This window comes from Colias eurytheme, chromosome 14 (genome assembly GCF_061535395.1).
Source record: "Colias eurytheme isolate Ceu_HAF_F1 chromosome 14, ilColEury1 Martin Lab GWU primary, whole genome shotgun sequence".
Lineage (NCBI taxonomy): Eukaryota > Metazoa > Arthropoda > Insecta > Lepidoptera > Pieridae > Colias > Colias eurytheme.
In genome coordinates this window covers 4,672,632-4,700,610 of record NC_142993.1, presented here as the reverse complement: position 1 = coordinate 4,700,610, position 27,979 = coordinate 4,672,632, and the positions used below count along the sequence as shown (strand labels likewise).

The following is a 27,979-nucleotide window of genomic DNA, read 5'->3' as shown; positions in this document are numbered from 1 at the left end:
AATAATTAATAAGTACTATTTTTTATAAATACATCCCCGATTTATTATATTCCAATCATCATTTTCAAGATTCTATTGATAACTATAAGTCTTCTCCAAGTGTAAATAACTGGAGAAACAACATTAGGTACAGTCCATAAATGGGTGTTCATAACTGGATGTTGTCCAAAACTGGGTGTCCATCATTAGATTTTCACTGTCCAACACTGGTGCAAAAAAGTGGTTTTTTAATTTATAAATAACTTCATTATTTATGAATTGTAATCTTTTTTCTAACATTGGTTACGTTAAACTAACATTGAACTAAAGGTATAACTTAACAATATCCAATAAAGTTAAAAAACCTACGAGAAATTTGCAAAAAACTTCAATTTTTTCCTTATTCTGTACAAGACTGGTGCCGTTACGTTACTTACATTATTTATGTGCACTAATTCTTGTACGTTGAAAAAAATGTTTTTATTTATATTATCCAATTATATCAAACGTGTTGTGCAAATGTGCAATACTAGTAAATACATACTGAAAACTTAGTTTGTTAAAAGTATATAAAAAAAACACTAATTTCCTCTCATTCAAAAATCTATCATAATTCGTATCGTTATTTGTCATCAAAATATAGATAGACAAATAACAAAACGAAAGAATTTGCTCAAAACTTATTACCTACTATGGTACGAGTATATCATTAGGTAAATCATTTCATAAAAAATATATACAGATTAAGAATGCTAACAGGAACACAACCGATAAATATCTTATATTGTAGAAAAATTAGTTGCTACAATTAATCCACTTGAATATTTATCAGATATTTTTATCTTCTAAACCTGGATCAGTTGGTACGATGAGTGTGTTGTGCTTGGTTTCTTCGAAGTCCTGAAAATTATTTTGCAATATACATGAGAACTTTAAACTACTATTGTCAATGCAAGAATTTTAGTTAGACATTTTTTATCATTAAAAAAAATAAATTGTTAAATACCTATATTTTTATAATTTTACAAAAAAATGTTCAATGAAATATATTTTGTTCATAATTAATACATACTTGTATGTATAATATTTATGTACCCATCGTGTATTGTAGTTAGTTACATTGCTCTGTATGCACGTATTGAATAATGAATTTATAGACAACTAGCGGTCCGCCCCGGCTTCGCCCGTGGTACATGTTTACGTTTTCTCTACATAAAAACCATCCTCGTACTTCAAGGAATATAATAAAAAAAGAATTATCGAAATCGGTTCGGCCGTTCTCGAGTTATGCGCTTACCAACACATTTTGCGATTCATTTTTATATATAAGATAAGGACGATTCCATACCTATCGTTTCATCTATTATCTACAATAACTAATGCTTGCATGAATATTCAGTTAATACGATATCCAGTTAGTATCATATATGTATTCTACTACCGTAAGTATATATAATACTTAGTTACGTAAATAAATATTTTGAATATGTCAATATATATGTATTGTGATTATTATACTCACACGTATTTTATTTAAATTCATGGTATCTTGAAGATTCTTTGTCATTTTCTGTGATTTTTTATGAGCCGATGCAGCACGTTGTTGCAGTATCTGTAAGGTAAAATCCTGTAATTAGGTATTACATTTACGTAACATATTTCATGAAACTATTGTCTTATATCGTAACGCAATTGAAAATAACTATAATTTCAATAGTTTTAATTTGTCTATATTCAAGTTTGTGCTAAATTTTGTTTTTCTTATAATGAAGCTTTTACCGCTATTTACTGTAGGTAATAGTTTTAATAAGGGTTTGAATAAAGAAGCGCTCTTTATTTTACAGGCCTTCACGTAAATTTCATGATCCATTTTAGTATTTGTGCATGAAATAATGAATTTACAAAGTGTTGAAAGCTAGAATAATCACATAACGATTATTCCAAGCAAAAAGTTACAATGCCCAACTAACAGCTTGTCTCCTCTGTTCCGCCTCGGTTAGTTTCCCCTCTATAGATATGCCAGATGGCAGCATGCAGACTGATATCAACTCTCTGCTGCTGTAGCAACCGTTTTAAGTGGGGGAATTGACGAATCACCATAAACTCTATTTTCCCAACAAAAAGCTATATTATACTATAAAATAGAAAAAAAAAAACCAGCCAAGTGCGAGTCGGACTCGCGCACCGAGGGTTCCGTACAAACCTTGTTTCTTTTGATTGCGTTGACATTGAAGTTTGATTTTTTTACAGCTTAAAGGTATTATAGACTTGAGTATTTGGTATGAATTTCAATTTAATACCTCTAAGCGTTTATGAGGAAATGGGTAGTAAGTTTAAAATTATTAAAAAAAATATATTATGTGATGTAACTAAAAATTTATGGTTTTCGTAATTTTTCCTTTATCTATGCTATAAGACGTTGCTTCGTACCAAATTTCAAGATTCTGAGTTCACGGGAAGCACCCTGTAGGTTTTGATTCCCTTGCAAGTGTCGAAAATTTGCGGCATAAACGGCTGTATCTTTTGATTGCGTTGGCTTAGAAGTTTGATTTTTTCACAGCTTCAAGGGACAGTATACTTGAGTAATTGATATAAATTTCAGCTTCATACCTCCACGCGTTCCTGAGAAAAAGGGTCTTGACAGACGGACGGACGGACGGACGGACAGACGGACAACAAAGTGATCCTATAAGGGTTCCGTTTTTTCCTTTTGAGGTACGGAACCCTAAAAAGAACAAGCAATTAACAGCCAGCCTGTCTGTCCGCCTCGGCTAGTTTTCCCTCGATATCTGGCAAGCTGGTGTCTACACTCTGTTGCTGGAGCAACCGTTGTAAATGGGCTTATCACCATATACATTTTTTTGCCAAAATATAAAGCTCCTATATTATTATAAGCAACTAACAGCTTGTCTCCTCTGTTCCGCCTCGGCTAGTTTCCCCTCGATATCTGGCAGGCTGATGTCCACACTCTGCTGCTGTAGCAACCGCTGCAAGTGAGGAGGCGGCGACGCTGGCCGGTGGTTGAACTCTTCTAGCGGAATCTCGAATGATATTGCTGGGAAACAACGTTAAATTATAAAACTACCTATTAGTTATAAGAAGATATTATTATTCGTTAAATTATAATGTTGATTACTAGCGGTCCGCCCCGGCTTCGCCCGTGGTACCTACATGTTTAAACTATCCTATCTCTCAAGTTGGATTGAACTGCACATGGTGTGCGAATTTTATTATAATCGGTTAAGTGGTTTAGGAGTCCATTGAGGACAAACATTGTGACACGAGATTTATATATAATAAGATGTAGAGTATGATGGGGCCTTAGATGTTTTATTTAGATGTTATATTATATGTTATGGTGACATTATTAGGTGTAAATTTTTAGGACATAACGGGGAAGCAATTTGATAACGAAAAAGTTAGAAGATTATTGAGATAGTGTAGTTGCTATGGTAGATAATCTTAAATTATTGTGTGATACTTGTATTGTGGATTTTTTTTGAGAAAATGTTGCATAAGCAACAAAGTTTTTATAATGGTATATTGCTTTAGAAAATCCTTCTTCATTAACACACGCTTACGTGGTTTAGCCTTCACCGGTGTGTCTGGCAACACCACGGTGGGGAGACCATCGTCATGTGGAGCAGTATCATTATGTCCATTCTGCCCGTTGGGCATTTTGTGCTCATTTCCCTCTGGTGCTGGAGCTACCACGTGAGCTGAGGATCCACAACCCATTGCGACTGGAATGATTATAGTAGATATAAAAGTTTAATAGTGTTAATTCATTTTGTTTTATGATTATAGCTTTATATAATATATATATTATATAAATGATCATCAAAGATTGCTTATGTTGCTTAGTCTAACTACCTATTAAATTAATGTATTTAATCTAAAATTATATCACCAGTCAAATACTAAAATATCTCTAAAATTATTCAGATTTCAAGTACCTATTTATTTATTTATTTAGCCTTTATTATTCCATGACAGTACCTATAGGCATTGCTAAATGCTGAACGTGTGAAAATTGGGTCTAAACTCTAATCTAGCACATTGAAATAAATATTGAAGTAGATCCTATATTCAGTGCAAATGGTCAATAGACCCACGAGCCTTGTTTGTTACAACAACACCTGATTCACCTGAATATCGTGAAATTCTAGCACTATTAATTACATTAAAATATAACAAAGCATGCTGGTTGTCTGAAAGCGTTCCGATGTTAAACCTTTTAAATTATTATTTATGAAATTTCGCATCTAAGAACCACTATAATGTGCTAAGCCAAAGGGGAATAAACAGATTTCAAATGTAAGAATTGTTTAGAATATATTAATTTACATAGGTTTGGCAAATTAAATGCATTATTATGCATAATATCTAAAGCATTCCCGGGCAAACTAATGCGGTAATTTGCAACTCAAATATGTACATTTGTGATTTAAATTATGCTTTTGTTTTATCGTTCATTCTGAGTTTTGTTGATTGAACTGCTTCTTATTTCTTTTTTGAGTCAAAGTTAAGTAAAATATTTAAATGTAAACAACGTATCAAACATTCTAAATTCCAAACAAAAGCAGCGAAAAGTTTAAAAGTTTTGTCAAAATAAAGTAATCACTTGCTGATAATATCCCTAATCCCTATTTCGCACTCTTTATTCTTTTTATTCTCATTATAACTTAACAGAACTAGTCCAGAAGCATCGAAACGGCCCATATTTATAGTTATAATCGTTAAACCAGAGTTTGAAGTTTCATTAGATAGTTATCTAATAAACATTAAATTTGAATACATGTGATGCTAGCTCGAACCAGGTAGCGGAGTTTGTCGGCTGGTACGACCCGGTTAAGGACAAAGGATTCGGAGCTTTTGTTATTTAAGTATATCAGGACATATGTAAGGGAAATGTAATGAAAATGGGAGCATTGGAATGCTTTAGGTTTTAGGTTTTCTATGTAGAATTAACGACTAAAATAAGAAGAGTTTTAAATTTACTAGAAAATAAGAAGCCTCTCGCCAGGACTCTACCCAGGTTGAACCAAGATATGAAGTATGAACTAACATATTAATATAATCTCAAATCAATTTCTAAAAAAATATCCATCGACTTTTAATTTCACCCTCACCACTACTATCTATACTTAATATCTGAAATGGAATAAAAGCAATTCGCAGCAAAGATAAATGTTCGCACAAAAACGTAATGTATTTATTTACCTCACCTGAAGATTATCGGCAGAGGCGGTAATTTATCGCAGTTCATACCATCATTGCGAATTTCCTCTGTTGACGAAGGGATCGCTTTGCATCCAGCCTGGCATTTCCCGCCAAGGGAAATTTTTAATCTGTTTCGTTTACCTTATAAAAAGCGCCTTTTATTTTATGTCAGCGCTTCTGGAATAGAAATTGTATTATTACTTAAATTAAAATAACCTTACAATGTTAATTTAAAATAATTTAGTTTATAATATACAGTATAGTTTTAGGTTTGATATACATTTAGTACATGTTGACATGTTTGTTTAATATAATATAAATGTAGCTGGTTCAATAAAAAGCAATTTCATTATTCTTGCCTATTTCGTAATGAAGTTATGTATAACTTAACCACCGCTACGAAAATCACGTTATAAATTGTTACATATTGATGTAATGTGATTGCTTTGACGATTTGACTTCAAATCCTTATAACTAACTAGCGGTCCGCCCCGGCTTCGCCCGTGGTACCTAGATGTTTAAACTATCCTATCTCTCAAGTTGGATCGAACTGCACATGGTGCGAATTTTATTATAATCGGTTAAGTGGTTTAGGAGTCCATTGAGGACAAACATTGTGACACGAGATTTATATATATATTAAGATAAGATAAGATAAGATAAGATGAGAATTATAAGTAATTAATTTGTAATTATTGAGAAGGAAATCCTCACATGTACTTTTTTTAGTTTTATCCCATAGCAAAAGCCCTTATTAATAAAACCTCTGACACCAAAACGACGATTGGACTAAATAAATACTACCACATATCAATTATTCATAACTTGCCCACAAACAAATAACTTTCGTAGTGCGTTATATCCGATTTGATGATTATTGAATACACATACATAATATATTATTGACTATAGTCACAATAATACCTAGTTATCTGGAATTTATCGATCTTTGTAGTTCTTTATCCATCTACGCATTTTATATAGAAGATATAGGTATAAGTAGATTTTGATTGCTTTTTGAACCATAATCAAACAACACACGTCATAATTGAAATCATATTTTGCCTTATGAAACGAAACAATTGTTTGTTCTTCAATTACAGTTAAAACCAATACAACTCAATTATATTAATAGATATGTTACGCAGTGCATGCAAATGTTTATATGATTTAAATATTTGCATAATAAACTACATTAATCTATTTACCTCATGAATTTGGATCGTTGTAATTAAATTCAACGCAATTTACGTACAGTATCAATATTTATGCACAGATAATTAGGGTTAAACATCAAATATGATTGTTTCAACGCACGGGAACTTAATTTATTTATTTAGCGGGCAAAGCCTGCGGTCGACACGATTTCGAACATGTTACTGTCTGTACGTCATTGCTGATAGCTTTTGGTTTTTTCAGTCATGCTTAATACATTGTGCGACGTAATCGTCTTCGTACTAGGCATGTTTCTTAAATGCAATTATAACTCATTAGTGCTTTTTATACTTCTTTGTAGATTTATGTTTAGGCAGTAGTGATTCTTAAAAACACAAAATATTAAGGTTTTATATGAATCTTAATAAACGATAGAGCTTGGGATTTCGCACAGCATATAGTTAAGTACTCAATGAAGAGACAGTTGTAGACCTCTGTTTAGTAAATTACGGATCCTTACTTTAACTTGCATGTACATATGAGAAGTATGTTTATTTGTAAAATATCACCCGGAATAGGTACTTTAAGAAGAAAGGAGAAGTAAATTCGCATATGTTGACAAGATACCAAAACAAATTACATTTCCCAATGTGTAGAATCAACAAAGCTAAAAACAGTGTAATATTTATGGCTATTAAAATATATAATAAAATACCGGACAATTTCAAGGAACTACCAGTAAATCTTTTTTGTGTGAATAATCGTGTTAATCGTAGTGCGTTCGCGTAATTCTGAAAATTGAATTGTGTGTACATTTAAATAATTAGACCAATCAACTTTCTTTTTCAATATTTTTCAATATTTGCTCACCCAATCAATGGGTAGAATGTATTAGCCACATAATATTGTAATTAAAACATCTATAATTTGTAACTACATTCTTGCAAATAAATATAATTTGAATTTGAAAATTAATACATTTAAAACTAGAACGCAATAGGATAAACATATTAGCATGGTAAGTTGCTCTACATAATATAATATCGTCTATATAAATGCAGTAAATGTGAGAGTTTGTTGGGATGTCGGTATAAATGTTGTTTGTTACTCATTCTCGTTAAAACTACAGAACAGATTTTAATACAACTTGGCAGTGCTATGCACAATAATAACTGTGATAATAATGTAGAGTTTTTGCTTGTTATTTGTGCTTGTCTTAACTTAATACCTAGGCTAGCGACACCTAATTAAAGTATTTGCTAGTGAGCCGTCACTTGCAATATTATAATTCAAAGTAGAACCTTCGGGCTATAGCCACTAGCTTCATATGCCATACAATTACTACAGTTCACGCGGATAGATTCGTGGGGAAGAACGAGTAATATAAAATTAAAATATCAAAACGATTTATTCGCTATATATTCAGGACTAACAATGCTTATACAGAAATTACGGGTCGCTAAAGGCCAACACCCTACATTGACGCGACAACAGCTTTTAAAAGGCATAGAGTAGCCATTATTTTAATTATTATAGTAAGAACCAAAGACTAAAGCGAAAGAAGCATTATTATATGCTCTGGCATTAAACCGATGCTTTAAAATATGAAAACGTTCAGTTTTTATTCATCTGCAGTAAGTATTAGTTTTTGGGAATTATAATTGCTTTTTTGGGTTGGGCTTTATGTTTGTTGTACACATGAGCCCTCCTACTTGACAATATAAGCCGCCATAGCAATTTATAATTTTATATTTACAGAAATATACATACTCGGACTGCATCACAGAAGTTGACAGTCATAATAAAACAATATATGTAGTTTTTTTTTCAAATTCACCTTACAACTCCATAGTTTTCCTATCCCGCGGTACTAGCCCATCCAGCAATCAGTATCCAACACCAACCATCGATTCCTACATAATGCATGCACCCCTTCCACCCTTTCTAATTATCGAGCGACTATCACCAGTCCACTTGAGCTCTAATTGTCCAAACGATCACCCCGCTCTATCTATTAAATCGATCCATTAGGAGAGAAGGGGAGGTCCCGATAAATTGGTTCATTCGTATTCAAATCGATTTAGTAGGACAAATTAATGTACTGCATGCAGACATTTTTATTCGTTCTGATATTTTCTAATACTTTGTAAACCTATAGTATAAATATTGGATAGTGATACCTAAATCTTTTAAAATGTATTTACCTACTTCTTAAATTTATAGAAAGTTTTAAAATTACTTTCCCATAAAATAATCCACGATTGAAAATACTGTATAGCTAAAATACAGGTCAAAAAATCTTTTTGTACGTGTAATTATTTTCAGCATTCCTACATAGTTAGTACATAATATTATGAAGTCGAAGTATGGTCAATGGTGGCTGAAATCCCTATCTATGTACGTAACAGGCTAAGGAATAAAATTATTAGTTGTATTTTCTTGTCTTACGCGAGTAGAAATTAAAGATATGATGAATGAGTCGCCTTTACAATCCGTAAAAGTCTTTAATTTTCAAAATTTACTGTATCCATTTCAAGAAAATAAATACAATTACAATTTGTCTTAAGCGCCATCTAGCGAAACATGTACGTACTATTATAATTATATGTTTCAAGATTGCTGTCCGCTTGCTTACAACTGATTGTGTATATTGATTATTGCTATGTTTTTATTACTATAACAACAGATGTCGCTAATGCCTTAGTTTGTTCAGTTTGTTAAATGTATTGGAAATTTATAAATTTTAAAACACTTATTAAAAAATATGTGTTTTCATAAAATTGATTAAAATAATTCGCCATACCAAAGAAAGTATCGAATTGATACAATTTTTATGAGAATAATGAATATATTACAATTTTCTTTAGACTAACTAATCTACTTAATTAATTTTGATGAAGTACTTAATAATTGATATGAATTTATCATTAAATTGTAAATGTTTAATTCCAATTTTATAGCTAGCAATAAATCTATAGCTGATATTATTATATAATCCACTTACTTATGAAAGGTTTTCTTTTAATCATTTTCATACTAGGTACTTACATTGTTTTTTCTTCAAAGATAATTTAGTTCAAAATGTTCGTTATTTTACTTATACACTTATTGTTGCATAATAAAAAAAAAACAAGTATTATTTTAAATGAATAGCTATTAGCCTAGGTACCTAAATAAGTATTTAACAAAATTGTAGCTCTTATTCCTACAACAACAAAATAATCTCTCATGATTTTGTAAAGCCATTAAAACTACGGGCAACGCTATTTGTTAATCTATTAACTTGGTTCTTAAAGAGTAAATAAAACACTCAACTTATTAGTTTTAAAGCAGCTTTCCAATATATTGAGTGAATATAGAAGTTTTCGGAGGTTGTGTAGGCGCCGCATTAAACTGTAAAAGGCAAATTTTAGGGCGAGTCGTTTGAAATCTAAGTTGAACGTCCGATTAACTGCTATTCTTTTTAGGGACGAAATATATTTGCCGTGTAAATTGTGTTTTTTATATTGAGGGTACTGTCTGTCATCTGTAACTGTACCTTTTTTTATAGTGGGGAAATAGCTGTAACTGTACCTACTAGTAGTGAGGCACTCTTTACCAAAATTCCTTAATTTAAGAACCATCTCCGCAAAATAACGAATTACTTAATAATGATGTGTGAATAGATGGTTATATTACATGGATGATGGTTGGTATTACTTTCCAAAATACTAAACTAACTATGATAGGATACTAACTAAAACGAATATGTAGAAATGCTCATTATAATGAGAGTTTCTATGATTTTAAATTAATTTTAATTTAGTCTTGCAAATTTTTAATCTATCGTAGACGTCTCTATCTCTCCTTAATGTAGAGTATGTTATAAGAAAAGCAAGTTTTTTCACTGTTTTATATCCATTGAATATTTTTGTTATATATATTGATTACATAAAATTGAAACCAACATATGAAATGGAATGTAAATAAAAAAAAAAGAAAAGAAGAGAAAAATATTATCCTGAAAAAATTTTAATTAGTTTCCGTGAAGAGTGTAGCGCATAATAATAATATCTAATTTAATCATGATACCAACAATGGTAAAATACTAGTAACTAAATGATTCAGTGAAAACCCTACGAAAACCCACACAATTAGTAAAACTATTATTAAATTAGGTCTTTCGAAAACGTTACTCCCAACGGTGCAGACCCTATTCGGTTTTTACGATTATTTCCCTCGCAAATTCTTTTTAGGAAAAACTAGATTGGCAAATAACGGATTTTACGAATAAGATTAACTATAACTGTTTATTGACTGGCTGATTTTCAGATAAGGTAGCCGATGACTAAGTCTATAAAATCCTAAATAGAAACTATTGAATTTGCTAATTCCTATTAACGTCTAGAACTTTATTTATGTTTATTGTAGAGTGGTGAAATGTTGCCTTATTTATATATTTACAATTAATTGGACGCCTAAAATGTTGTTTCAGAATCAGCGAGGACATAACATTATAATATAAGGTTGTTCGTAGCATATGAATACGTTAAAATATGTCAAAATAGCAGTTATGAAATTTGTCTAACATGAAAATATAATATATAAAGAAAAAACAAAAAATATTTTCAGCTGCGACGTATTACGGAAAACATTCATAATAAATTACATAATAACAAAATATCACATACAAAGCTCTTATTGTTTGTTGACATTGAGAGAACTAATTCATAGATCAAACAAAGGTTACGTACCACTTGTCAATGGTAATTAGAGTATCGTCACCAAAAAGCAGCCCCAAATATGGTGGCGACTATTGTGTCTTCCCAACGTTTTTGGTGATGCGAATTGCTTGACAAACGTTTGACGTAGAAGCTGATAATTTTCCCACACAAGGACAATTTATTATAATGCCCATATGAAAATGTGGTAACATAAATATTGACGTTTTGAAATATTCCAATTCATGCTACGTCACATCTCGTTAAATGAGTTAATAGAACAACCTTGTGTTATATTACTTCTGGGGACGCGTTGGTGCTCGTAGCTTCCAACAAATAAGTTAAATATTTCAAAGCTAGTGTGCTGGAGTAATATACCTACTAGACGAAGTGCAATTAGGAGAAGTTACGTTTGCACAGAAACTTGCATTACTTCAGATGTGGATCAAAATCAACATAAATGGTGTTTAAGTACCTCATGAAACATTTATTTCACAGCGTTCTTACTTAGTTCTTATTTAGCACCTAATATAAATGTCACTTGTCTTGGGGAGGTTGTATTTCCAAAACGATTATCATCAATAATTAAATAAGTATCGTTTTATATAAAAATTATTTTCTTTCCTGAAATTCTCAAAGTAATTCTGGAAGTTACTAAAGTTAAATTCAAAGGAGACAGGCGAGTAGTTTGAATTTTCGATTGACTTTTAGAGTTCGGCGTTTAGTTACTTCTCGGTCGACTTGAAAATTAATAATGTCGCAAATATCCCAAAGAGGAACAAATTAAAATACTTCATTTCAATCTCAGTTTTATTCCCATTGTTATATTTTATTAAAAGTGTACGGATTTTCATGCGGAATATATTAATTAATGTTTTTATTGAATATAGGAATATTTAATAATATTGCGAACGCAAAATACATAGCTCTATATAGCGTAATTATTTTGTTATATCCTTTGCACTGTTATAACACAAAAAAAAGTTATCTTCGTAAAATTTTAAACACTTAGCCGATATTCTAACAAACTGTGCAATGGCACATGTAGATTTCCTATTCAATTTACAAAACTTGTCGTTTATGTTCTGGATAACTATGCGATTCTGTAAAATATTCATTTACAATAATTTAAACAGCATTCCAAATTCCTAAGAATGCCTTCTGGCTGCTCCTGCATAAACTTATTAGTCAGTACAATACTCGTTGCATCGTATTTGGCATGCAAATTGTAACAGCTATGTATATCATCAGCTGATATTGACCTGGTCATTCGCTTTCATTCAGAGGAAACCCCCTGAGACAGACACCACGTGCATCTCCATACATGAGAGCCGCCATAATTTTGGTCCCTAGCCATATAGTAACACCACTCCAGTTTCAACGACTTATTTAGCCGATCTGTGTAAGGCACAGGCCTTAACAGGTACACGTTAAAGATTCTCTTAAAAGTACTGCCTTTTTTTGGTCCGTACCCAAATGGGGGATACCGTTATGTTATATAATGTTCGAAGATGGTTGTTTACGTTCCCTTTTGAGATAGGTTTTTTCAAGTGTAGTACTATATGGTAATGTTAACAGTTTTTATGTGTAGACCAAATGCGGGGTTGGTTTTTACCTTAACTGAATTGAGTGGTCCGAGACCGTTCGGAGTATGTCTTGAAACGGTCGTGTTGTGTGCACGGTGTTCATGTAAAATGGAATAACATATTTCTCAGCAAATCTGTAATAATGTGATTATGATAAAAAACGCAAACGCAACGCGTAATTGTTTTTTTTCTCGTTGCACAACCTTCGTTGAATAAGACCCTTAGGAAGTTTATCTAGGAATGATTGTGATGCCATTAAAGTTTTCGCATCAGTAAAGTAAGTACAAAAAGTTTTAATTAAGAACGAATAATTCTGGCCAGTCGTTATATTTAAATGTACCTAAACGAGGGAAGAATATTTAAATTTTCTTAATAGATGCGTGTGAAACGCATGGATGGGAAATTATATCATTTAAAACGATTGATTGGACACGGACACGTCATAATAATGAGTCTTCTTCACTCATTCAAAGGTTTTCAAATATGAGGTTCTCATATAAGTCACACGACGGTAGCGGAAAAATAATATCAAAAACTTTAATATAGTATTATTATGAACTTACTTATGGTTATATTAGTGTATTATAATGAACTTACTTATGGTTATATTAATTTTTATGAAGTAAACTTTATTGAAAAGTTAAATATTTGTGTAAAAATACTACTAAATACATAAGTACTTATATAAATATTGTCAGTTTAAAATTTTTTAGAAACGCCTTACCTCTGAACATTGATACGCTATTTAAAAAATAGAGAACTTTTATAGTTCATGTAAAATAATCGGTAAGTACACGGAATAGCTAGTGAATAGGTTCCATTAAGTTATCCAGAATTTTCTTTATAATCTCTAAACGCCTGTTTCCGACAGCTTTGTGTGCTAACGATAAGAGTTAACAAGAAACTTAGCGTTCACCTCCTCTTTGTGTTTTTGATCAAATATTCAACCTGTTTTATGAAACCATTCCACATTCCACTTTCAGATTATAATTCCTGTAATTCTTTAAACTTAAGTAAGTGTAGCGACACCTCGCTCTGAATCGCGCAAGCGAAATGTTTTCGCTACAGAGCTATATATACAACTTTCCGACATCATCCATCGGGGCCTTCACGGCCGGCCAGTCGAGTAGACTGGTCGAGGATCCTCCCTTTTTCGATGGAGGAATTCCACCTTTCCTTCCTCCACAGTGGTGACCCCTGACAGTTCACAACTCCTTCTGTCCATCCATGATGTCCATGCTCACCTATCCCTTCCCCGCCTACGATCACCGCCCGCCAGCCAGCGCACTCGGCTTCAAATGGAGTCCTGTCCACTACCATGTGCGATCGCGCATGCCTGGTCAGCTCCACAGCCACCCTCACTGCACACTCCGACTCACTGGAGCATTACACGCAGCATCACCGCACTCAGTTCCGACTCACTGTGAACTAGCGGCTTCCTGTTCCGACTCACTGGAACATACCTGGCACTGGCGAGGCAACTCGTACTACGACCTCCGGTCTCGGAGGGGAGTCCTGTAGCGACACCTCGCTCTGAATCGCGCAAGCGAAATGTTTTCGCTACAGAGCTATATATACAACTTTCCGACATCATCCATCGGGGCCTTCACGGCCGGCCAGTCGAGTAGACTGGTCGAGGATCCTCCCTTTTTCGATGGAGGAATTCCACCTTCCTTCCTCCACAGTAAGTACTCTTTAGTTGTTATATAGGTATACCTACAACGATTTCTGGAACATAATAAACACATTGTAATATTAACGTATTTAGTAGGAAGAAATACTAATGATTCAATAAAAAGTATGAAAGAGCGTTTAAAAACGGAATCCCAGACATACTGGTGCCATTCACACTGTATTGCTGTTGTTTTTATACATTTTTCTTCAATTTACATTACTTAGTTATAATTGCATCGTACTTTTGTCTTCTCATTGCCCATATTAGGAGATAACAGCTATCTTTTACCCTCTAAAATACTATTTTCTATTCATCCGTAGAATACCTTAAGTCCGCTGACTTGTAACTAATGACCGTTAAATAGAATGATTACACCATTGACATTGTTTGAATCAATATACTTTATATATGAGTATTGAATATTCATAATTTTTCTTAGATTTTCAAACAATGATAAACTTTTTGCATAATTTGCTGCAAAAAACGACTGAATACTTGGACGTTGTATCTTGTTTGTGAGGAAGCACCTACCTATACCTTAGTAATAGGTAACAAATAAAAATTAAAAATGTTGTTTAGAAAATAAATATATATCATAAATAACAAACTTCCGTTACTCAGCAAATATCCTTTAAGCAAAAGATTTGTAGGTACTTACACGGATAACGCAAACAAAATATAACTTGTATGAATTATTAATTTCAAATTTCAATGTCAATCTGTTCATATTCTGACCCCGTCTGTCGCTTACGTGCCTGGCTGTATAATATACCACAGGACCATTTATTTATTTTCCCTTCCGGTGCTACAGGAAGGACGTGGACAGTTACTTTCGCGCCAATTGCATAACAATCGCCGCCATCTTGCTCACGGATGCGCGCAAAATGTGACATGCGGACATTTTGATGTAACTGTCATTGATAATGTATGCAAGGAGCGTAGGTTGTTTAGAACGATTTTAAAGTAGCAATATCATAAACTGTAGGACTAATGACTGCATAGAAATGTTTTCAGGAATCAATTTTTAAACTATATGAGGGGAATGATGGTATGGTATACAATGTTTTCTGAGGCAAATAATAAAAAAAAAATTGCAAAACATGTTACACAGGTGAACACATTGTTAGTACAAATTAAGGCACATAAATAGTAAGTTTATTGAATAGGGGATAAAGTTTAATAACTGAATGAAAGAGGAATGTTACAATAAAAAAGGAAATATTACCTACCAGGCGGAACCAAACAATTTCTGGACATAGGTATACAACATTGCAACAGAAATTAAATGCAGACTAGAGCTAAAATATTTGATGATTCTCAAACGTTGAGAGACAGTTGAATTCAAAATGTAAGGTAATGTAATTTTCCTAATTTCTCAATCAGTTATCGTAATTAATTCATTGTTTCGATTAATTGGAAATTGTTTAAATAATGTCCAATCTTATACCTAGTAGCGATGTGTATTACTCATACCTTTATACTTGCAAAAACCCTTTCCTTTTTATCTTATAACTAGCTGCGCTCCGCGGTCTCACCCGCGTGGCTCCGGTCTTAGCGTGAGGATATAATATATACCCTATAACCTTCCTCGATGAATGGGCTATCTAACACCGAAATAATTTTTCAAATCGGACGAGTAGTTCCTGAGATTAGGGCGTTCAAACAAACAAACTCTTCAGCTTTATAATATTAAGTATAGATACTATTAATTCAATTTTCCTTTTACACAAATAAAATTTTAAATTTGAATCCCACCACCACCTATAAAACATACACTAATCTTTTGATGCCATACTGTTTCCAAAATAAGTTGTTTCCAAAAATTAGCTCTTACAATATCGCAATACAAGAAACATTCAATCACAATTATTCACAATACATGCTCCCGCGGACAGTAGGTCGTCGGTCGGCACGCAGTAGGTGTAGTACCTCATATATGGCAGAAGCAGGGCTTTCTCGTATCCGCCGGACGCGACTGTTTAGGCCTAACCGGGCTTATGAGATATCCGAATAACGGTCAATGGACATTGTAAATAATAACGCTTATGTGTACGTAGGATTAGGTAGCACGCTACATGTGTTTTGTTTGTGGAATTTGCCTAATTACGTATTATTCGTAGTACGAGCTTTTGTATTTTATTTTTTGCTTCATATATTCCTATATTTATTTAGGTACCTTAACAGAGGCAATTTTGGAGGTGTTTGATAATTTATTCTATTTTAATATCGCGTTGTTATTTCAAATTATGCAAATTTACGTTATTAATTCTTTAATTTATAAGACGTGAAGTACATATGAAAATCTTCTGTCTTTAGTAACAAGCTTTTTGAGATGTAAGTCAAACTGAAATTTTTAATTGTAAGTAAAGAAGTGCACAAGTGCACAAGTTTCTACCATCCTATGTACTAGTAATACGTTCGTAGCTATGTTTATTCAAAAACATTGTACGCAATCTCATAATAACATTCAATGCATGTAAAAATAATTTTCGGAAAATGGTTGGATAGGAAACAATCCACTTTAAATACTCGAAAAACGCCTACAACATTTTTCTGGATAACATGCTCACATACTTTAATTAGAACACAAAAAGTATCTACACAGTATTCCTCGGATCGTGCGATACGTTTCAAAGTTTGTTTTGTAAACGAAAGAATTTCAAGTAACAATCGATTCCACAAAAAGGGGAAGGTCGCAGGGCCAAGCGTGTCGCTTTTTGTTCGCCGTACATCGCCTCGGTATTTCCACCATGCATTCTTCAGGACCACCCAAAAACCGCATACCACTCGATCTAATTCCAAATAACCACTAAATCATAACTTAAATTGCTAATATTAAATTCATATTTCGATTTCAATTTCTTATTCAAGTGTCATTGCTGCCGCGGAATGCAAGGGCCCTTTGGTTCTTATAAAATTATGAAGCGACCACCATTGTAAAGCGGAAAATAATAAATAAATTGCAAACTTTTTGTTTTTGCCGCTCTTGTTGTTATTATGAAATTATATAATTGATCGGTGTATGTTCAATGAATTTATTAACAATGAGAAAAGAGTGAAATTCCATTGCAATGTTTATGTCTATTATCGTTAAACCATTAGGTTCAAAAATTAAAACCACATATTTCATATAAATTCTTTTGGTCCGGGAGCCAGCAGCAGATTTTATGACCAAGTTCCTCTCAAGCGGTAATTAGTAAAATGCATCAAAGTATAGTATTATGAAGCCTCGTGAACGTCAGCTGGAGCTCGGTTGGGGGGAAGAGCGGTTGTAGCCTCCCGTATCAGCTGACGGTTTTTCCACCAAGATACAGCCAGCTGACATATATATTTATCCACAGTTACATATAAGCTATCATCAGGTAAATTATTGTTTGAGAGGAAATAACGGAAAATAAATTTTTCTTTAAATTTAACTTTCATGTTCGAGACACCAGCTGACGTATAATAAACCATGTTGTAACCAGCTGACTATTTTTTTTCGTTGAGATATTGGGTTAGCTACAATTTGACAAATTTTTAGCTGAGAGGAAATGAATGAATGAATGTATTTTTTTTCCTATGTGCGTGGGAGGCTACAACCGCTCACCCCCCCAACCGAGCGCCAGCTGACGTTCACGAGGCTTTATAATACTATACTCTCATGCGTCTGACGAATTATCTCTTGAGAGGAAATAGTTAACCAAATTTGCACCTGGCTCCCTAACCATTTGTTAGAACTGTTTGAACCAACAAATAAGGAGAGGGTTAACTAACCATCACGTCAATTAATAGGTTGAACTGTTTTAAATGAAATAGAAAGCAAGAACCTTATTTCAAAGGGAAGGAAAAATTTTCTTCTACATAATTATAGATAATGATGTAATTTCAGACAGAAGTAGGAAAATTCGTGATTTCTATTCTCGAAACTGGCCTATCTTCTGAACTTAGTGATTTATATAAAAATACCTAATTATACAGTTTTATGAAATTAGATGATCCTGTGGTGATTTATTTCTAGTTTTGTAAGTGGAAATCACCTTTTTCTTATTAAGTATAAGGAATTTTAGAGCTTATAGTTTATTGAATTAATAAATTGATTGCCATGTAGGTACCTAATTAAGCAAGTGTTAAGCGTTTTGGTGTGGGTAGGAAAAATTTACTGTTTCATACATTGGATATTATAAAGCAATATTTCTTTTCATGTAATGTGCACAGAAAAATATGAAATTCCTGAAAGAATACAATCACCATTTTTCTTATAATTAAATTACACAAAAATAATTTTCATTTAATCCTTCAAAAATCATGAACTACATAAAAGCAGTCGATTGAAAACAATAACTTTGATTGTGTTGCTTCCATAATGAATTTGTTAACATTGTAGCATACATATAACAAAAAATATTTCACGTTTAAAGAGCCTTTAAAGAGATTTTAGAATCAAATAAAGTTTAAGTTTTTTGCATATTAAAATTTAAATTTATCTTATTCTTAATTCTCGTACCATGCTGAATTGCTTTAAAATACATACGATGAATTAATATCCACGAGTTTAATTCCAGGTATTTCAGCTTACTGTCTTACTACAAATTTACCTTCAAAAGTGTTAACGTTAGATTTAGTGTACGATCTTTATTGGATTAAATGAAAACTTTAATTAAACAGAGCTGCCTTCATACTAGACTTTATAACAAGCTGTGTCCCGCGGTTTTACCCGCATTGGCCTAAGTGTGTTGATATACCCTATAATTTTTCTAATTCGGACCCGTTCTTCCTGAGATTAGCTCGTTCAAGTAAGCAAGCAAACAAACAAACTCTTCAGCTTTATAATATTGGTATCTGTAGATTAAAGCATGCTTCAGTACCTATCACGGTAAATAAATCTTCTAATGGATTGTCTTATCTCTAATTTCACGTTTTTGTTGTTAAATTAATAAAGGAAAAAACTGCAGCGTTCTTACATGATAAAATTATGAATTCCATACAAATGGTAGTAATTAATAACCACTCAGTATAATAATTCATGTGAGTCATAAAAGAATGTCTGAAAGAAAATTTATTAATCCAAAACAAATTATACTATTTTGTTCAAACAGTGTTTGTTTATACACCTTTTTTAGTAAATTTTCTTGTATTATTTCTAGTGTTCACTATAATAATATATATATATATATTGTAATTGAACGTACCCTAAATGTCGCAAAGTTTTGCAGCCTCCGTCAAAACATAGGTGAAGAAGAAGGTAGTACCTATATCTATAGACAATACATATTTGCAAAAATTTTCCAAAAACTATGCTTTATTAGATCCTATGATCTACACCCAATGATATCAATAATAAATATATAACAATATAATAATAATATTAAAGGTAATAATACAACAATATAACAGTAAAAGAGCCTTTAAAATTCAGTATTGAACATTTTCTGGCTGGTTAGATGCGGTAAGTGATTCAACATTTCAGAACGATTTTAAAGAATTCCTTTCAAATGTATGAATTTCGTTTGTCTACGTGAATAAGAATTGTTTGAGTTTGAATTTAAATAAACTTTTCCCTCTATCCGGTAAGAAATTTTACTCTTTGTCGCCCGCCTTCAACGAATGCTCAGAGTTTACACTGGGATTATATATGCCAGTTAGTTTCATGATATTCAAATTGTTATGCGTTTTTCTTAATTATGTTTTATATTAATTAAATCATTTTATCCTGATTATTGATGTGCAATTATTTTGGATAATTAGTCTTTATGTTAACTTCAAAGAAGTTTTATGAATTGTATTTTTAACGGAAGTGCCACGTATAGTCCGGGATACATCGCCCATTTTTGCAAGTGATTACTATCAAGCTAATTTTTCGTGAGTAGCTTTATTTTGATGAGATGCGCAATAATTACATGTACGAAACTCTCGATTGTGGTAGCTTACAGAGGTAACAAGGATAAAAATTTTTGATTTGACGGTTCTCAAATATTTATTACGCAATTTGTAGGACAATATGTCTGTTGAATTATATAAGTATTAAATAAGTGATAATAAAAAAATCAGCTGGTTAGTAATCATTTATGATGACTTCGTTATCGATACACATTGGAAAGGGGGACTCTTTGATCAAACCCTAGATTTTGTAGGACAAATATTTTTTCGAATAATTTAGATAATTATCTTGAGATTGAACAAAAAAAAAAACATTCAGTTAGTAATTAATATTTGAGAACCATCAAATCAAAATATTTTATCTTTGTTTCCTCTGGTAGCTACCACAATCGAGAGTTTCGTACATGTAATTATTGCGCATCTCTTCAAAATAAAGCTACTCACGAAAAATTAGCTTGATAGTAATCACTTGCAAAAATGGGCGATGTATCCCGGACTAGTATGCGTTTTTGAAGTCAAGGTTCATAAGGTTGGTAAGTTCATCGAGAGTCATAAACCAGAAAATAAAACTCATATTTAGTAATCATATTATCGTATAGATAATAGATATACCCTCTATATGTGATGTTTTGAATTTAAGATCCGTTTATTTTAACGGTCTCTTACGCGCAAGCCATTTATCAATGTTTTTTCTAACTTGATCTATTTTCGTTTTTCAGCTATAATAATGTCCTAGCACGCAATAGTTTTTACATTTCCATCGTTTATTAGAATGTAAACACATTCTAAGAACGATGTGACATTTTCTATCAGCTGACGAATAGTCGTAGCCCCATCGAAGAAAGAACTGGCAGATGGATACAAAACACACGTATATATTGCCAACATTGTATCGCTTATCGTATTCCAATACAAATAAAAACAGCGGAGAATAATTGCATCGATAAATATCGACATTTCGTAAATACAATTTTTTATTTTACATTATATAAAATACATTGGCGAAGAGGTGTGCCAATAGACTCCACCCATAGCTAAAATACCAATACGATTACTAGACAAGTTTATCAAAATTCGACGCACGTCGCGCTACACTACACGTTTTTTTTTTTCAAATTGACGTTCAGGGAATGCGCCGTAAATTCCAGCGAATGCATTAAAATTGTATAGGATATGTTTTTGCGTGGGCGCATGTGACGGTGCACGTACGAGTATATAATTGTAATTAACATAAGATTTCCCGTAATAACCCCGGAGAGCGCGCGCGCGGCTAAAATGGCCGCGACCGCTTTTTGCGCGTTGCGTACGCTGAATATCATAAGCTACGTGCGTGGAACGGGACACACGGGAGCATTTTTCTTTTATTTATATAATTTGATATTCAAATTGTTTCAATTTTTTATTAATATTAGGAATATTATATATTGAATTCGTCGGGCTATCAGTAGATAATTATTATCAGAGTAAGTATTCCTAACGTAAATTTATTCAATATAATATACAAACTAAACAGGTTTAATTATTTAGTTAAAGTTTTCATAAATCAGTTCATAAAGATCACAGTTGTTTTAGAATGTTACTTTGTTTTTTTACTTACCTATAAATTTATAAAAAAAAATAACTTTACACGTATAATCATAAGCTATTTATTCAATTGAATATACCATCTGTGTTGTTTGGTCAATTAACTTTCCTAATTAAATATGTACCTACCTATATGTATATGAATATTAATAAAATGTATACAAAAACACTCCGTGTGTCCGCTCTCAGTGCGATGGGGAGACAGAGTTACGCCCTGTATGCTGGCTGCTCAAGACTGTTACTTATCTTACAACTGATGATTGCTTTTATTACATTCGATATCATATCGTATGATATATTTGAATATGTCTTGCCAAGTCAGGCTTTAATGCGTTCAACATTAAAAATAATTGCATCGGTGGCTTTTTGTATCGATTTATAGCGTATTAAATGTATTTTATAATTGTGTTATGCCTTTTCACTTATCGTTAACACGATTAATGATTTAACGATATGAAAATATGCTTTATAGTTACGTAAATAAATGAACATTTCATAATGTAGCACATTTACTATAATTAAAACGTCATTCACACCTTAAATTACCATTTGGTACATACGATATTACGATATCAACAACTTACGATATTTTCCACAAACAATCGTATCCGACATCGTGTGCTGTAAACGAGGAATTTCCCCCGATCCTTACGGCAGGCTCGTAGCCCGAGTACTTTTTGTGGCGCACGTAACACGATCAGTCCATCTCATAATTTTACCTTTTTTCTCCGATACCGTCTCGTCCTTATTAAGCGTCTCTCCCTGATTACGTTTGTATCTGCGTGATTGACACTTGCTATTGCCATGAAATACAGTTCTCTACTAAATCCCACAGCCCGGCTTCTCAGAAGCGCGCGGAGTCAGCTTGTCTGCTGCTTTCCGTGGGATTCTAGAAAGGTTAGCATAATAGTAGTATATTTTCATAAAAGTGATTACAGAGTCTGTTAGTTAATTATGCAATATTATTTACTAAAACCTCTTCCCAATGAATTACATCCCAATGCTCCGCTATTGAAGTATCCTCATAAAAATAAATATGTTTTCCCAGACAATTTGATTCAAATGCGTTCTGTAGTTTTAGTGTGATTGTTTGACAAAATAGCACAGATAATTAACAAAAATTTCATACAAAAGAATTTCGCATTAGTGATTTTACGCGGAAAATATTACAGGATGTAAAAATAGAGGATTTATCTCTTAAATATGTATTTCGTACGGAAACTACCAATCCGATTCGAAACAAATCACTTAATTAATTAATACTATTTTGAATTATAGCTACTTATATTTTTATCAGAATAAGCAATGCAGCGGGATAAATATTGTCACAATAAATCAGCCTATATTACCAGATCATTTTACGTAAACAGAAGGTGACTACAATTTCATTTATTTTTTTTACATTTCTCGTTTATTTAATAGTTGTCGAGTGAAGGATAATGTAGAGCTGAAAGACAATTTGAAGTCTGATTCTTATAGGCCTAAAGCGTTAAGATAGATTCAATAACTTACTATAGGTACTTATTTTCCGCCCCTGTTATGTGTATTTAAGTAGTATTTACATTGAAAATTTTAAGTTAAAGAAAATAAAAGCTCTATGGAAAATTGCTTACATATTTTTGAATATTAATACACAAATAAAAAGTTAAATGTGTAATGTTTACAAGTTTTTTTAACCGACTTAAAAAAAGGAAGAGATTCTCAATTCAGCTGGTATATTTTTTTAATCAAATACACACTTTGGACATTGCTTTTCAATGTAATTGAATTAGAAATACAAGAGATGAATTTCGGCAGTTTATAGGAAGTTACATTATAATCGAATCTTCATTTTTATCAGTGTTATCTATTACGTTAATTACTTGCTCTATAAATCAATACGAATATTGTCCTTCAGCCATCGATGGGCAGTTAGGACAATGAACAGAACCATACGTGGAGCGGACGCGACGGTTTAGGGGTGCGCGTGCGCACACATACTGATTTTTAGTATGGTGTCTATGGTTTACTTGTATTTAGGATTTATAAACGAAATCAATGAAGGATATAATATGTATTTGTATTTAGCCAAAATCTTTTTAGAGCTTTAGTATGCTCTAACTAATCAAACGTTGTAAATTTGAAAAAGAAATCTAAAACTACCTGTTATCTTTTTATTAGTGTCTATATTTATTTTTTCATCATTCTCAGTTTTTGAGCGTCAAATTCTGATTATACTTAATCAGTTTATTTATTTTCGTAACGATTGATTGATAGCATTAAAGTATTTTGATTATTTATTGTAGTAAAGTACCTCTATTTATGTTTTGACACATAGTTTAAGTACATTATATTTTCTCTCGAATGGTTTGTTTTTGTATTTACAAAACCTGTATTTACAATAAGTATTGTTAATATAATAAAAATATGTAGGGTTCTTTTATCCCAGTGTACTATATGTAGTGTGTAATATAAGAGAAGTTTTTGTTAGTAACGGTAAATAAAATTTTATCTTTATAGCGGTATGCTACGCAAATTGCCTTACATACAAAAAGTTATCATGTTTTTTGCGTTACTACTCAATGATTCCTGACTAATACACTTCGCAACAGAAAAAGTCATCTATTTCAATGGTTAACAAAAACTTTCGTAAGTATATTCTTGGGGCTATAAAGGCATCTTCCATAATATAACAATCTACGAGTTATTTTTAATTGCAATGGTATTTAATACATCATATCGATAAGTGTCACAGATGTGATGATGAAAAATTCTCAATATGTTAAACCAGTAATTTTTTGAGTAGGTATTAAAAAAAATATACCCCTTCACTTTTTATAAATTAAATATGAATATTATGTACTTAATTATATCTAAATTTATGCACTCAAATGTTCGAATTCTTACTTCCTTAAAGTAATAATATTCTATAATGTAGCATTTTTAATGAAAAAATACCTGTATCATCCATCGTACATTCAAAGAAAAGTAAAAAAAAATAAAATAAAAAAATATTCCACGACCCTGCCAGGATTCGAACCTGGAATCTTCTGATCCGTAGTCAGACGCGTTATCCGTTGCGCCACAGGGCCTGTGATAAGATTCTCTAATTATATAAACTATTTCTACGCCTAACAATTTCAAGCTTGAGATACGTTATAAATAACTGGTATTTTGTACTGATTTTAAGATACATACATATGTTATGTTTATAACGTTGTTGTTGCCTACTTAAATAAGACAAAAAAGTTTATCGAATTTAACGCTATTAAACATAATATACCGAATAAATATTTTATTTTACGACTTCAAATAAATAATAATAAATAAACTCATTGAATATGAATAATCAGCTATAATAATCCAAATTATATTTTTCACGAAACACATTGTAATTTTCACAAATCAAATTGTTTTTGGGAACATAAAACTATTGGTCACCCGAGTAGAATCTGACGCGCGCGCCCAATTACGGCGTAGTTATTAAAATAATGCGTCCATAGAATGATTGTTGGCAAAATATTTATGTATGGCCGCCACTGAATTGGTAATGACTGTTTTTCTTACAATGACTATGTCGGAAAATTTTACGGAAAACTCAGCCATCAATGGTTTCTTGTTATATAAAAACATTTAGAGATGATCAGTAAAAAGCGTGAAAATCGTCTCAATAAAGATTCCATAATATTGCGTTTCTTTTCATCTTCTGTCTTCCAAGTTAAAATAGTTTATTAAGCTTTGATCAAAAAATATTTATAAGCATAGGTACATAGGAAAAATGTAACCCTTTTGGCTTTTTCAGTTGTTGTCTGTTAACAATCATAAACCAAAGCTTTTTGAAGTAGCGGCTATGCTTTTTTTGATTAAAAAAAAACAACACATTGAAAAATGCGCAGTTAAAGGTTCCAACGATTTCAACATCAGTAATTAGATTTAAAAATAGTATAATATTCTTGGTTGTAACCTTTGTTACTACATAAGTACGTGAATCATCGAAATGTCGCAAGGCTATCTGCATTGCAAGAATCTAAGGAATGAGATGAACATAGTTTATGGCAAGCCCAGGTTTCAAGCTGAATATTATAAATATCATTAGTTTAATTAGCTAATGAATATGTTTAAAATTTTGCATAACTAACATTAAGCTATGCGATGGCCGTTGTTTTCTTTTTTATATCTACTTGAGAATTATGCAGAAAAAGGATTTTAATTCCATATTATATATTTAAATAAGGTCTGTGGCTTGGAAAAAAAATTATGCATATTGTGTTTCAATTTATATTACCCATGAAAAGCCGTTTTACTCTATGTGTTCATATACTTAAATTTCCTGAAGTAATTCTAAATACTATTTTGGTGGCCAGTTTAACGTAATTCATGCTGTTAACGTTTTTAGCTAGGGTTATATATTAGTGAAAATGTCAATATCGACCTTTTAAAAGTGTTTAGAAACAATTTATTTAACAGCAAATAAATAACGCTTCAGGCATAAACAAGGAGTAGTGAGCCATTTATTTGGGTACAAATTGGTAAGAATTTGTAATTCCGCGCCAGGACCTCATTTGTTAATGTCGGTGTTCATTAAGAGTTGAATATTGATGAAGCAAATGGCTGACATTTTCTTTTTATAAAATTCGCGTAATGGCGGTTGCTTGCCACATTAACACGTAGACTATGAATAATTGAAACGGAGGGTTTTGTCAGAAAAACTATTCCATTTGGAACTGAAATGGACGCTGTTTCTACAATAATTTTAAAAAGGATTCATTTTCTTTTGTAATAACGTGACCTCAACGTTTATTAAAGAGTTGTTTTCAATTCATAAGCAAAAAATGAAACATTTTGTTAATGAAATATCTTTATTTTGGTGTGTGCCTAACATTCCTCTCTTTCAATCAATTTTTTATGAGAAAAGACGTAGGTACCTACCTACTTGTGAAATTTCCAAAGAATCCATTAATGAGAAAAAATGCTGAGAGATGTTAAATGAAATTATAAAGAGGGCTATGACATGGGCTAACAGTATTCAAGTATCTGGAAAGTATGTACTTATACAAATAAAAATAATTTAAAATGGAACCTTTTAATTGAGAAAAGTTTAAATAAAATATGTAGATAACTGTTAGATGGAAAAATTGTGATATTTTTCGATATAATAGCACTTCACTTTCTTGAATGTATCGTCACTATAATAAGATACAAAATTATTATTAGTATCTAAATTTCACATGAATAAAAGTACATATGTTACATTACAGTTAACAAGGACAAGAAATTTGACACTGAAATTCATACGACTGTGAAATAAACTAAAATTAAAACAGCCTTTTTGTAAATAATTACTCTGTTTCTGTCATTTATTGTATCATTCAACACTGTTAATATCTGTTACAAGAAATAACGTGTCAATACTTTCCCGTATTCAATTTCCCAATGTGTAACGTCAATTTAAAATTGTTGAAATAAACTGCAATTACTCAGTTCGATTATTTCTTTGAATTTTAACCCGTAAACGTACGGATCATTTACTACTCGGAATTCTGTTGAACTACATAAGTAGGTGTACATATAGATGAGAATATATGTGCATATGTATGTGTGCGTGAGACTGCGCAGTGGCAGGAATATGCAATGCTGCCTTTTGATAGATTATTTCAAATAACAGGGGATGCATGGAGTCGCTTTGGTGTTAATTATAATACTCACGAGACGAATCAATATTGTTCTTTATTTCTAGCTTGATGTTTAAATTTCTGTAGGATATATTCCTTTTTCTGGACAAAGGCAGGATCGGCAATTAGTTTATAACAGCAGTAGGTAAATCAAGACGCGCTGTGCTGGTCTAATTTAAAATAAGTAATAGGTACTTAAATCTATTTATTTTCTTTTTCGATAATGATAATAATGTTACTTACTTACTTATATTATATTACTATATCTTATACCTACCCCAAACTCTATTTCTATATTTTTCAACTCTATATATATACGTAATCATTATTATGTTTACTTAATGAATGTTCATTCTTAACAGACCACGTTATTTATACAGACAAAACAAGTATTCACAACCATCGTTTATTAAATTAAATGTAAAATTAATATATCTAAGAAAATAATAAACGGCTCTACAGATTTTTTATTCCTTCAAGTGTCCATTATCAATCAATCGACTGTATTGGTGAAGGGCTGACCAATGGCAGACCACCAGCTTTTAAACAAGTGTTTTATTGGCACAA

The 27,979-nt window shown here is 31.9% G+C and overlaps 2 protein-coding genes and 1 non-coding gene across 6 annotated transcripts in view; 1 reads left to right on the top strand and 2 right to left on the bottom strand.

Moving 5' to 3' along the window:
* Nucleotides 1-583: 583 nt before the first annotated feature.
* On the bottom strand, nt 584-22,579 carry LOC149902836 (uncharacterized). Of its 3 annotated transcripts, none has more exons than XM_090109631.1 (6): nt 22,346-22,579; nt 5,203-5,379; nt 3,561-3,722; nt 2,883-3,034; nt 1,502-1,591; nt 584-879 (listed from the first exon to the last, which is right to left on the bottom strand). In XM_090109631.1, the coding sequence occupies exons 3-6, from the start codon at nt 3,715-3,717 to the stop codon at nt 808-810; spliced, it is 471 nt and encodes a 156-aa protein (XP_089965757.1). In that variant the 5' UTR covers nt 3,718-3,722; nt 5,203-5,379; nt 22,346-22,579; the 3' UTR covers nt 584-807. The 3 variants fall into 3 exon arrangements, with proteins under 3 accessions (XP_089965757.1, XP_089965755.1, XP_089965758.1); XM_090109629.1 differs by lacking the exon at nt 22,346-22,579 and adding an exon at nt 6,411-6,473; XM_090109632.1 differs by lacking the exon at nt 22,346-22,579 and adding an exon at nt 6,411-6,473 and having other exon boundaries at nt 5,208-5,379.
* Nucleotides 12,719-27,979, top strand: part of LOC149902833 (uncharacterized) — a 120,210-nt gene continuing 104,949 nt past the window's right edge. For both annotated transcript variants that reach the window (XM_090109628.1, XM_090109627.1), the window contains exon 1: nt 12,719-12,920. The gene's annotated coding sequence lies outside the window, so the exon portion shown is untranslated. The remainder of the gene's footprint in view (nt 12,921-27,979) is intronic.
* TRNAR-ACG (transfer RNA arginine (anticodon ACG)) lies at nt 24,760-24,832 on the bottom strand. The gene has a single exon. It is a non-coding gene; the product is annotated as a tRNA-Arg (tRNA).